This window comes from Chelon labrosus, assembly GCF_963514085.1.
Source record: "Chelon labrosus genome assembly, chromosome: 17".
NCBI lineage: Eukaryota > Metazoa > Chordata > Actinopteri > Mugiliformes > Mugilidae > Chelon > Chelon labrosus.
In genome coordinates this window covers 23,185,919-23,199,252 of record NC_140350.1, presented here as the reverse complement: position 1 = coordinate 23,199,252, position 13,334 = coordinate 23,185,919, and the positions used below count along the sequence as shown (strand labels likewise).

Sequence of the window (13,334 nt, the reverse complement as noted above, 5' to 3'; positions counted from 1 at the left end):
AGTCTGGCTCCAGCACAGATTCAGCTATTTGTGCAAATGTACTGGAATAATTGGCCTGAGAGCAAAAGCCTTTTTAGCCTCCGCAGCTGAAATGATCGTGACACCAGTTGCTCGTTTGTAGCGCCGCCCTCCATCTGTGAGCAGGTGGCGGGCGGTGAATTATTTCCCCTTTAATGCATGCTGATATCACACGTGTACCAGAGAGAGAGAGAGAGAGAGAGAGAGCTGCATCTCCACAGCAGATTCACTCATTATCTATTTAATTCACTGCTTTCTTTCATCATCCCCGGTTAAATTCCCCCCCCAGCATTAAGTCATTTCAAGGATCTGAAACAAATTTGTGGCCTTTAATTAAATCACGCCGTCAGATCAACCTGCGTCGGAGCGGTTTATCGACGTCCCTGTCGGCGAGTCGCCGCATGTGACTGCATTGATATTCAGCCGATCACTTCCTGTTCTTTTCACCGCCCTGCCAACAATCCACTTAACTCCCAAGAAGATCGTGTAAAATAACCAAGGTGCCCCTTAACAGATAAAGCACCTTGACCTTCGCATAGTGGATGCAAACGCGGCTTTAGACGGCGATGAAGTACCTGAACGGAAAGCTGTAAAATCTCTCTCTGACGTATTTATGGAGACGTTCCATTACAGACGCTGCACGCTATGTTTTGCGTGTTTTGTTATTTTCATATTCACCACAGCAGCTGTGTCTGCTGGTAATTGGCTTTCACAGCTATCTGTTTTCACCACCTAATACATACAGGCATATATAGTGAATTAACATGCTGTGATATTGAATCACGCAATCTTTATTCCTTGGGCTAGACACGCCGGGTAAATCCAAATTGTCATTTTTAAGTGACATGCAAAGACACAACGGAAGGATGAAGCTGCTGGGAATGTCAACACTTTATTAAAGTTTATTAAATGATCATCCACCTCCACCGTTTCCTAAAAATGTCAGCTACTTTATGAAATACAAGTGGCACAGTGGCGTGGTGGCGAGCGCTGATGCCTCACAGCAAGAAGGTTCTAATCCATCATGGTCCGACTGGTTCCTTTCTGTGTGGAGTTTGCATGTTCTCCCTGTGTCTGCGTGGGTTCTCTCCGGGTACTCCAGCTTCCTCCCACCGTCCAAAGACATGCTGGTTAGGTTCATTGGTGATTCTAAATTGGCCGTAGGTGTGAGTTAATTTTTTTTAACTAGCCTGGAGACCAGCACGAACTTCCACAAACGCCCACGAATGTTTTGCGGCGGAAAGTTGGCCTGGAGTCTCTCCACTGGGAACCGATTACGCTCCTGCAAAGTTCTGACAGGCCGGTAAAATCGCTCGGGTGGGCTTTATGTGATCTGAGTAGCGTCTGCTGTCAGAGAAGCAAGCTGTTTAAAGTTTACATCCGTTGTAAAAGATAGTGACAGTGAAATAACTTTATAGAACTTGCAGTGGTTGGAAGCAAACCAGTCTTGCAACCACTGACTTTCATCTTCTTAGTAATGCACTGGAGACCTGTCCAGGGTGGACCCCGCCTCTCGCCCAATGACAGCTGGGATAGGCTCCAGCAGACCCCGCGACCCTTCACAGGAACAAGTGGTTACAGAGGATGAGTGAATGAATGAATGTCTTGTGATGTGCTCTATGTCTTATCATGTTTTTGTGTTACCTGTCTAGGGACTGCAGAAGCAAATTGTCGCTGTAATCGGTGATATTTACGTGTCTGAATAGATGTTCATTAATGTGCACCACTGTCCCTATCAAATAAATAAATAAAACTTTAGAGAACACCACATACCTCTTTACTCTGACTGGTTTTAGGATTTTAGGAATGAAATCCAAATGGCGTGTTACCTGACTCTTCGGATTATATCTGACTCTTCGATTTGTATTTCTAAAATCCTGCCTGAATGAATCAATCTGTATTACTCTGGTCACCCACTGGTGTTTTTGCCTTCATGTGATAATAGTGTAAATGAGTGGAAACGGTGAAACAGTGGTGATAACATGCAGCAAAGGTCCTCTGCTGAATGAAACATTTTAGACCTCACTGCTACCAGCACGTCCAACCTGAATTAATTCTGGTGCAACACACTGAACAGAGACTTACTGGGTCCGTAGCCAACGCGCTGATGTAAATACATTTTCAGACATTTTAGTCTACATACTATTTGGTAAATAATGACAGAAAGAACAGAAGAAATAAATGAAAAAATATTAAGTGTTCAAGTTAAATCTTGATTAAATTACACAAACGGAAATATTTTATTTGCATTTTTATACAAAACATGGTCATCAATCTAAAAATAACACGCTCAGTGTGAGTTTGTTCGACACGCTTCCTGTGGGAAACTGATTGAGGGAGAAACAATCAGCGAGGGCCTTGTTACGTGGAAGCCTGCCATCACGCTTGCAAACAATCACACAGGCTAATTGATTAAATTCAACGGAATCACGTGTCCTCAGCCGCATCTCATAACACAACGTCTTTATCTTCATCTCGCCACGTTCGCTGCCGTGCTCCGAGGATTTCCCCGCTCAGTATTCCCTATAGATTTGGTTGCAGATCTTCTTAGCAAGCTTCTTCATGGTGGACTCTGAAGGAAAAGCTGGATATTGTGAGGAAAGGCCGCCCAACCCCGGAGCTAGCTGGCCTGACCCAGCCAGGGAAAGGGTGTGCCCGCCAATTTCAGGACAGCGACTATGAGCACTACCCTAGGCTAACAGACTCCGAAGTGAGCTTTAAATTGTTTCTTAAGTTCTGGTGAGGAATATGAATCACATTCACACATTTTGTGTCCATTTTTGCCGTTTTATTGGGTCGACATTGATGCTTCTGCTGGATTTGACGTACGTGGCGCCGGTGTGCAGCTGCAGCTGAATTGTGAGTGAGGTTCTTGCTAATGGCATTCATCTCGCCATATGTCTACGATGCAACGTCCTGTTTTAATGCGTATCCATATGATGTTGATGGTTTCTATAGCAGACTGGTCATTACGATCTTATTAAAAGGTGTTTTGAATAAAGTTGGAGGGCATTGAAGGCCTAGGTGAAAAATGCCACTGATGAAAACTCTGCGTAAAGCTTGTCGTGACATACGTATGCATATGTTGAATATGTGAACTTGAAGCTGATCACGGCTGCTTCCTTCAGTAGAATTAAAATAAGTGTAGCAACTATAAAGTAAAGTAAGTGTATGAAATCATGTGTGTAGGAGACAGGAAGTCATTGAGGGGTTTGATTAGTACGACTTGCATCAGCAGATATCAAATCAGTCACCTCACACGTGTAGACATGTCATTTCCACGAAGGTATTTTGTCACATTTGCGTCGAATGGAAACGACGCGCCTTTGCCTCTCCTCCTTCCACCATGATGGGTTAAAAAAATAGCTATCAAAATGTTAAAGGGGGCAAGAAATTAAGCCAGCCACTAGAGGGAGCTCTACATGGCTTTGGCTTTACTTTTAATGGGCTGTCACGAAGTCGCTAGCGCTTTCTAGCTTCCTAGCCTCTCAGCTAGTGGTAGGTCTGCTGCCACCTGCTGGTGTGAAAACTTATTTCCCTTCAGGCTAGCTCACAACATGCAGGTTATGTGCCATCTGGCCATTGACTGAAGTCTTTGCAGCGTGTTTAAGTGAAACTCTTTGGTGCAGACAAAGAGCGACGTGAAGAGACGTCACGGTCAGGCTTCATGTTCGTACCTTTACTGAGAAAAACTTAATTTGTATTTTGACCGAGCTGAATGGAAGATGTGTGGCTTACTTCATCTTTTATGAATGAATCAGCTCTAACAGACTGAAGGCGTTCTGCTCCTCTAGTTTAGCCTATAAAGATTCAACGTCTGTTGAAGGTCTGTGGCTGAATGCATCGTGCTGACACAAACAGAATCAGAGGGAACAGCCATGGTAACACTCTTTTAACTTCAGAGGATTTTCTTCATTCCCTTTCTGCATATCCTTCCATTACGCCAGTCGCTCCGTGTAAATGCACGCTGTTTTGACATATATTTCATTCTTGACAGTATTCAATAAGCAGCACGGAGCTCGTATTTACTTTCCTGCAGCCAGACGTCAATGCACTGACAAATTTTCCTCACGGCGGAGAAGGCTTTGTGCATTTTCAAGGATGTTTATGTAATTCTGGCAGCATTTCAATGAAGCTGACACCTGAGGAATGAGCTCTCCTGAGCCGTGGGAGGAGCCGGTGGTTATTAAAGCCGTGAGTGATCAGCGTTCAGGTTTCAGTGCACTAAAGTCTTTGTCTTTGTCTTTCAGGCCAATAAACTTAGAACCAAGACCCTGCACAACACACTCAACCCCGTGTGGAGCGAGACCCTGACCTACTACGGCATCACTGACGAGGATATGGTCCGAAAAACACTCAGGTACTGTCGATATTATGATATCATGTGCCCCCGGAAGGAAGGAATAGAATTGAACCCATCCATTTGGTCACAATCTGAGCCATGGGGTGCAACTTGTGTGGTTAGGAGTTGCTCGCGGAGCCTTGGAAACAAAGAAAGGAGGGGAGGAAATAAAATTGGGGAAGGCAAAGAAGAAAACACAAGAAACAGAGGAGAGGGAAATCATGAGAAGCAGTGGTAGGGAGGGAGAGAAGAATAAAAGACGAAAGGATGGAAATGTAAGCAGGTACGATGCGTGGCGGCTTTTGTAAGTAGGTCGTCCACAAACCAGAGGGTTAGCGGTTCGATCCCCGACACATGGACCCACATGCTGAAGTATCCTTGAGCGAGACGCTGAACACCAAGTTGTTGTGTTGTAGTGCTTTGAGTGCCTGTACCTAGAAAAGTTTACTTGACCTCCGAGGTAAACTCCCGTATTACACCTTCTATCTGACAGCAGCTATCGGACACTGTTTTGCATTAGAAGAGTTACTTCACTGCTCTCTACTCCTTTATTTTTACCAAAGTGTGAACGCTGTGTGCAATCAAGTGGTGGAGGCAGGTTATGCAATTGCATAGATAGCATGATCATTTTGCATATGTCCCAGTGATCGGTGGGGGGCAGCTGCAGTGGAGGATTTAAGTCGGCCTCCGTTTTCTGTTTTCCCCCCAAGAACCTGAGTAACTACAATGTGTACAGTTTACCCTTACCTTGTCAGAGTGTCAGAGGTATCATTACCTGACTGGACAGTCTGGACAGGTTTGTTGTGTGCTGACAAAAACAGGTGTCACAGCAAAAAACACAAGCTATGGATTGGTGACGACGATGAAGAAGAAGTTGTTTACAGCTCTCTACAGGGAGCTTTTCTGTCGGTCAAAACCGACCACGGACATGACTTCAGAACAATATTCAGATGTAATTTTAAACTTTATGGCACAAGGTTTGTCATCTGATTTTGTCTCTGAGCGTTTGTCTTCTGAATATGGAGAAGCACCAGGTTTTTCCCACAAGAAACATTCAGAAATGTCGTGCTGAACACGCCCCAGGGCTGTTGTAATGATCCATAGCTGACAGAGATACTAAGTGTAAAAGTTGAGTTTTGACTATCGCATATTCTGGATGTAGACTACTTCCTGTTTCACTGAAGGAAAATACTCAATTTTTTTACATTAATAGAAAGAAAATGCAGCAGAAGCATCAATGTCGACCCAATGAAATGGCAAAAATGGACACAAAATTTGTGAATATTATTCATTTTACTCACCAGACCTTAAGAAACAATGGGTCAGCCAAGGTTAGCGCTCATAGTCACTGTCCTGGGTCAGGCTAGCTATCTCCGGGGTTGGGCGGCCTACCACAAATTCCAGATGTAGGCTACTTCATGTTTCACATTACTAGAAGGAAAATTAAGTCCAAAGCCCTATGCACACGGGACTAGTTTTATCAGGGGACCTCCAGTAATTTGTAATAATGTCAGAGGTCGTCTGTGATCTTAATCCCGTGTGAATCGTCCATGTCCGGAATTTGTAAAGTAAAAATTACACCACAAATTACCTACCCTGTTTCTCGTAACACAGACGTCCTGTGATTAAACTAATCCAGTGCTAATCATCATCTCTATGATTTGGTGGCGGTGCGTTTTTACTTTTTCAAGGCTTTTGTTTGATTCGAAGCTTTTTTCTTGTCACTTAACATTTATGAAGGATGTGTTATAAATCAAAGTCTGGACAGATGTTAGGGTATAAAGTCCAGACGTCTCTGACCCATTCACCCATTTAGACGGATTAAATCATTAAATCAAACATTAATGTGTTCAACGACAAAGGTGGGGCTGATTAAAATACTGACAGGTCTACAGGGATCAGTAGCCTCATCATGTTTTTAAAAAATATATATTATTTTAGATTAAATTAGATTAGATTAAACTTTATCGTCATTACACATGTACAGGTACAGAGCAACGAAATGCAGTTTAGCTGGGCAGATGATAAATTAGACGATACAAAATACAGATGAAGTGAGCAATTAGTCATCAGTTACAATTCGCAAAGTAACTACAGCTGTCAAAAAGTGTAAAATGTCCTCTGAGATGAAGCAGAGACACAACTATGGATAGTAAATTAGAGTAAAACAGTTTTAAAAAAACTAGTTTAATTGTCCCGCGTGAATGCACCACATGAAACAAAGACATGGGGGGGGGGGGTCGTTTCTGAATCCCATGATGTCCCCAGGTAAAACTAGTCCCGTGCGAACAGGGCTTAATATTAATCTTTTAAGTTCTAGACGACAGAATAAAAGTTTTTGGATTTAAAAATCAAAATGAAATACCCAAAAAATCCACGGATCCCCCCTGAACATGGGGTCCCCGCTGGACATAGTGGTTTCCCTCAGTCGGTGTTGTCATCCAAAAGTGGCAAAGAAGTTCATCTTTCAACATTTTTGAATGTTCGCAAAGTATAATCAGTTATCCGACACAAAGATGTTGCAATTTATTGTTATATTTCTGATTTTATATAAAAGTCTTTAGCGTAAAACCGTTTTCCTCATACAGATTCTGAGATGGAGAAGACGTTCTGTGTCTTAGCTGCTGCTAGCTTAGTTGTAATTGTGTCTTGCAGAGCAGGAAGAAAAAATATATTGTTTATATTGAGCATTTAATAGAGAAGGATCCGTCGTATCTGCATCTGAGAGACGCTCTTTGGATTGTGTCTGTGCACAAACCAAAAAAACTAATTCATCACAAACAAAGCACTGATTGACTCAAAACCAACACAACTCATTTCCTTTTGTAAACTGAAAATTTTAATTCAGCTCCGACTGTCTGAAAAAAGCCAGATAAGTTATTGTTGTTATTACAGAGAGTGTCATTTCGCCACACCCCGTACGAGCTGCAGCGCTAACAGATATTACTCATGCCGGCCGGCGGGTGCTCGGAGGCTGCGTGTTTTCCTCCATATGGCGGCGGATTATGCAGAGAAAAGCACTTGAAGACAACAGTGTTCCTCTATATGAGCCCGAACGCAGCCACGAATGTCAATCAAGCCGCGTCGGCTGCTTACACAGAAGCCGCTCCGTGCGTTTATTGAAGACTTACGCCTGCTGGGAGCACCAATAATTGTCTTTCATTAGAAATTTAATGAACTACTGGAGAGCAATATAGACCTCCGGTGTGGAAAGTAAAACATGAAGCTAATTGTACGAGTGCTTTCCCCCTCTGTGGTGTTGAATGAAGAGCTGCCACCACTAGTTATGGCTTTTATGAGCAGCTACAGCCTTAATATATGTGTTACATTCTCTGTGGAAGGAGGATGAGTGTTGTGTTGGCCCCCGTAATGCAAATAATCTAATAAACGGGATGGATGTACCAGGCACGGCAGCACAATTCAATTCTGGATATGTTCAAGACGAATTCATGAATTCTTGCTTTTAAATGTTTTGTTTTTTGCCGTGATCAGGAACGATGATCAAGAGTTCCAACCTCTCCTTTCAGTATCTGCGAGTCTTTTGAGCCGTGCATGGCTGAGTGCTTCCTCAAGCATAATTATCCCATCATTTCCTGTCACACAGATTGTGCCTGACAGAGATCTTACGAACTCCTTCACTGCAGAATTACTGAGGTTTGCCTTTGTGGTGAGGACTCAATCCCCCCAGCCCCCCCCCCCCATGACAGAGGACGACGGACTCCTGGTTTAATGTCTTTGAGCGTCCTCACTTTATTCATGTCCTCCTCCGTCCTGCTCTGTTCTTCTCGTGGCAGGATTTCAGTGTGTGATGAGGACAAATTCCGCCACAACGAGTTCATCGGAGAGACTCGAATCCCCCTCAAGAAGCTGAAGCCCAACCAAACCAAAAACTTCAACAACTGCCTGGAGAAACAGTTACCTGTAAGTTCACTGTGTCACTCACACACTGTGTACATGTGGTGTTTCATAACGCTGCTGTTTGACATGTCATTTACTTTTTAAAAATCTACAAACTCTACTCTACACTCTGCTATAGAGTGTCATTAATATTATACATAGAAATCAACACTGTGCTCTACTATACTACAGTATATACTATGCTACAATATGTTATACCCAGAGTATGCTGTACATTATTAATACTATTCATCCACACTACACTACGCTATGCTATGCTATGCTATGCTATGCTATGGCATTCTTTGCTTTTATGCTATGCTACACTACGCTGTGCTATGCTATGTTATGTTATGCTACGCTACACTACACAATACAATACAATACAATACAATACTATACTATGCTATGCTTTACTATGCTATGCTATGGCACGCTTTGCTTCTATTTGCTTCGCTTCGCTTCTCTTCACTACTACACTACACTACACTGTGCTATGCCATGCTATGTTATGCTACACAATACAATACAATGCTATGCTATGCTTTGCTTTTGATTCTATTTGCTTCCCTGCTATACTACACTACACTACACTGTACTATGCTATGCTATGCTATGCAACACTTTGCTATGCTTTGATTCGCTTCGCTTCACTACACTGTACTGTGCTACACTGTACTACACTATACTATGCTATGCTACATGGTACTATGCTATGCTATGCTATGCTATGCTGTTCTTCACTATACTATACTATGCTACACTACACTACACTATGCTGGGGTATGCTATTCTCCAAAGTACTATAGTACGCTACACTAAACTGTACTATGCTAGGCTATTCTCTACTATACTATACTGTACTGTACTACACTAAACTGTACTATGCTATGCAATGATATGCTACACTATACTAGACTGCACTACATTATATTATACTATAATATTCTGTCTACCAAGATATAGTGTAGTACAGGGATGTACTAAACACCAGTATACGCTCCATAATGTTTTACAATCAGTAAAAATTCTTAGTACATGTGAACTCTGTATGTACTAAACTGTACATGCATACTGTATACTCAGTTACATACATTATTATATTATTTTGTAATATACTGCACCATAATACAGTATACTATTTTGATGATACTGTACAGCAGTATAACATGTTTTCTGTTTTGTGAGTGGCTGCACGGAAAAATTCAACAAAATATATGATTTATGTTAAATGTCAAATCAAATCTGAAAATCAATGAATAGGAACACTGAACGGTCCAGCGATTATGTTAGCATGTGGGTGGCTTTTTAGAGGTTTGATGCAGAATTTACCCCGGAGCACTGCGTTAAACATTGGATGTAAAACTTCATGGCTCCGGGGCAGTTTATATACTACACCTGGGATCACAAACACAATAAGAGCCATTATACAGCAGCAACATTCCTGGGCAGCTGGGCTCCAACATTCCCGCGTATCTCCTCTGCTACTGAGCGACCGCCAGTCGATTAGCAAAGGACGGCGTACTAAACTGAATAATTGTCCACCTTCCTTTTGGTTGAACAGTCTAATAAATACGTCTTTCACAATGTGGCTGTTTCAGGTTGGTTACTCACATTGTGTACGTATCTCAGCGTATGGCTTCACACAACTCTTCAAGGAGAAACGCTGCACAGCTCTATGTTGAAACCTTTATTACAGGGTAGGCAGAGGGAAAATACAGCTCCTGAACCAAGTGAGATGCCTGCTAAAGCCAAAATCAGAACAGTAGGTTACTGTATGTTGATCTGTGCTCCATATAACAGACGCAAGAAGAAACATGAGTATCCATAAGGATTTCGTTTAAACCACGACAGATTAGAGCTCTGGGTTTTGAGCCCGTAAGTGGAGTGGATTATGTGTTATGAGAGCATGAGAGTGGAGTGAAGTGTCATTGAACTGTGATTGAATATCCTTTTTGAAAATGCCTACACAGTTTGTGGCTTTCAACCAAAAGAAGAAGAAAAAAAAAAGAAATGCAGTTTAACTCTGAATCATCCATATTTGGAGTATAGAGCACTGTCGAGTTCCTGTTGCTCCTCTCATATGCTTTGTTGTCTATGTGGGAGTGTGAAATAGCATCCGAAAATACACAAAATATGCTTGTGCAAAGCTGGTATCAAACAGCCACCGTGCATTCAGCGGCGTAGGCCTTTATTTCTGTCATTGTTTGTTTTATGTAAGAACACGCTACGGCTACAGAGATGTTTGTCACACGGTGATCTGCAGAAAACACAGACACAATAAAGGTGTTGAAAAGCATATTTCTGTGACGTGGTGTGGATACTGAAGCTGACAGAGCAACCAGACGTCTTATTCAACGGTGTTTCTAGCTGGATCTTTCCCTTCACTGTTACTAAAGGTTGCTCTGTATGAAACGGTTGCCTGCAGCTTTACTGTTGTCTTCTACATCAACTTTCAAGGCTGAAAAACTGCAGTTCCTCAAATGTCCGCTGGAGTCCGGCTCCAATAAGTCAATCCCCATAGACGTCCATGTTAAAATGTTCAACTTTACAGCAGAAATGCTTACAGCCTGCCTCACAGCAAGAAGGTTCTGGGTTTGAATCCATCCACTCCAGGTACTCCAAGACATGCTGGTTAGGTTCATTGGTGATTCTAAATTGGCCGTAGGTGTGAGTGTGAATGGTTGTCTGTCTCTCTGTGTTAGCCCTGAGATAGACTGGAGACCTGTCCAGGGTGTACCCCACCTCTCGCCCCAATGACAGCTGGGATAGGCTCCAGCTTGCCCCGTGATCCTTCACAGGACAAGCAGTTACAGAAAATGAATGAATGAATGAACGTTTACAGCCTGGTACAACAAAAATATTTTGGTCTCTTTAGCTAATTTCTCCATTCATGACAACTATACAACGGTGAACCAGTTTGATTGACGGCTGCCTCACAGGTTGCTAGCAAAGATAAAGATAAATATAAAGCTAAAGGTTTTATTTGTCACATGTATTTTTTTACCTGCAGCCAGTAGTTCAGTCTTTGTCCTCAGACAGAGTAAACACCAGCCTGATGGCAGTAGGGAGAAGACAGAGTGTCCGGGGTGACTGGGCTGTTCCAGGATCTTCTCGGCCCTTAACCTGCAACGTTTTGTATAAATGTCCTGCAGGTTGAGGAGGGGGCTTCTGATGGTCTGCCTCGCTGAATGGACGACCCTTTTGAGGGCCAGGAAGTCCTGTCTGGTGCAATTTCCCATCCAGGTGGTGATGCAGCCCGGCTGAGCTCCACTCACGCTCCACCTCTTTGCCCAGTTTTGAATTTAGGTGGTGTCAGGCGCTGCCAAAATGGCAACAGGCAGAGACACGTAGAAAAAGTTATATTTCTGGCGCGTCTTCACCTGCTACCAAGGGGCATGGAGGAAAATAACCTTGTAGGAAGGTCAAGACTCCGGCAGCACCTGTAGTAAATGGAACAACTTTATTAGGCCGACTCGTGGCCTTCATCGGGGTCATTGAGAAACACACTGCAAAGGACAATTTATATGATGTATGAAGTAAAAAAACAAAAAAGGAAAAACGCGAATCAGGCACCTGCAAGGTCGGCTTGGTAATGTGGAATCAGGCCAACCAATCATATACATGTATACCAGCAAGAGCTAAAAGTGTGGGTTGGGTGCCTTATCATATGGTTTCTGGTCTGTCATTGAACCATGGCCAAAAGAGAGGAATGCCCGTTTATATAAAAAGCATTAATTACATGTTTTTAACTCTTACATAGTACTTTTCTGGCTCAACTTCAACTACTTCCAAGGAGCATGGAAAAGTCAAAGTTGTATTAAGTGGTTAAAACTCCAGCAACACTATCTGGAGCGAAATATGTCAGTATAATAAAGTTGCTCCATATTCTACAAGTGTTACTAGCCCTTTGACCAACCACTTCTCTTAAGCACAGTTTGGTAATTTTCACGCCAAAGCGCTTCAAGGCCAAGTGAAAATACGACCGTCGCCGGTGAACACGAACCGGCAGGTAGCTTTGTGCTCTGCTCGCTTTTGGATAAGGTGTTCTGTCTGAACGCAGGATGTTGTTTAGTGCACCGGGAGAAGAACAGAGCACCAAACCATTTAATCATCTCGTCCAACAGCTTGCGGTGGCTGTTTTATTGATGGTTTTGGCCTGACAGCGGAGCATTTGGAATGGCTCGCTCAGCTCATAAACAAGTCAGTCAGCCAGTGAGCCGGTGGGATGGACCTGTCACGGGGAGACATATAGAAAAGTATTTTCAGAATGTGTTTAATTTAAATGAATTTTCACTGTCACAACAAAGTTCATGAAGATAAAACTAAAGCCGTATATTTTGGTCATTTCTTTGTACGTGGACTCCTGCGTCCTTGCTAACACTTTGACCAATCACCCATTTCTTTTTTTAACGGATGAGTCTGCCAGCCTTGACTCTGAACCTGCCCCCAGTCCTCTTGCCACCAGTCGGCAGTGAGAGGACCTGAACAGCGCGAGAGCCAGAAGCCTAATCTGGCAATGAATCTTGGATCGGCGTCTCTGTGCAACACATGTCTCTACTCCCTCAGCTCCGTCGGACAATGAGAGGCTTAACTGTAAGAGATGGCCGCAAATTTGTAGCTCACCCTGTTCCCATTTGGAAAAGCGACATGTTTAATTCCACTTTTGGATTGTTCTTTGTCTCAATGCGTGCATGTAAAGCGGCTTTGATGAAACGTAACGGGGCCTGTGTTTGACGGCGCCGCAGGTTCTCTTACCTGATTTACCTCCTGCGTTTCCTCTATCCTCCCTGTGTGGAATATGTTTGTGAGTGGATGCCAGTGCCCTGTGCGCCGCGGCCTCTTCTCTTGCATCAGCACAATACCCAGCGCCCTACTGTTCTCGGAGAGGTGTTGATCTGAGGGAACCTACCGGGACATTGGCAGGAGATGTGCTTCGGGCCAGCTTCCTGTTGCACACATTTACAGCCTCATATCCTGAACTACCCACACATTGTTTCAGAGAGGTTCGGTCGCTGAAAAAGGCATGCGCTCATTGTTTACTATATACGATGGAGACACTTGTGGCAGCTAACGA

At 43.2% G+C, this 13,334-nt stretch overlaps 1 protein-coding gene across 1 annotated transcript in view; it reads left to right on the top strand.

Annotated features, from left to right (window-relative positions):
• The window catches only part of doc2b (double C2-like domains, beta), a gene marked incomplete at both ends in the record, with an annotated part of 136,448 nt that overhangs the window by 105,925 nt on the left and 17,189 nt on the right, over positions 1-13,334 (top strand). The window contains 2 exons of the mRNA XM_084564241.1: positions 4,269-4,378; positions 8,155-8,281. Of these exons, the coding sequence (XP_084420367.1) occupies positions 4,269-4,378; positions 8,155-8,281 (237 nt within the window). The remainder of the gene's footprint in view (positions 1-4,268; positions 4,379-8,154; positions 8,282-13,334) is intronic.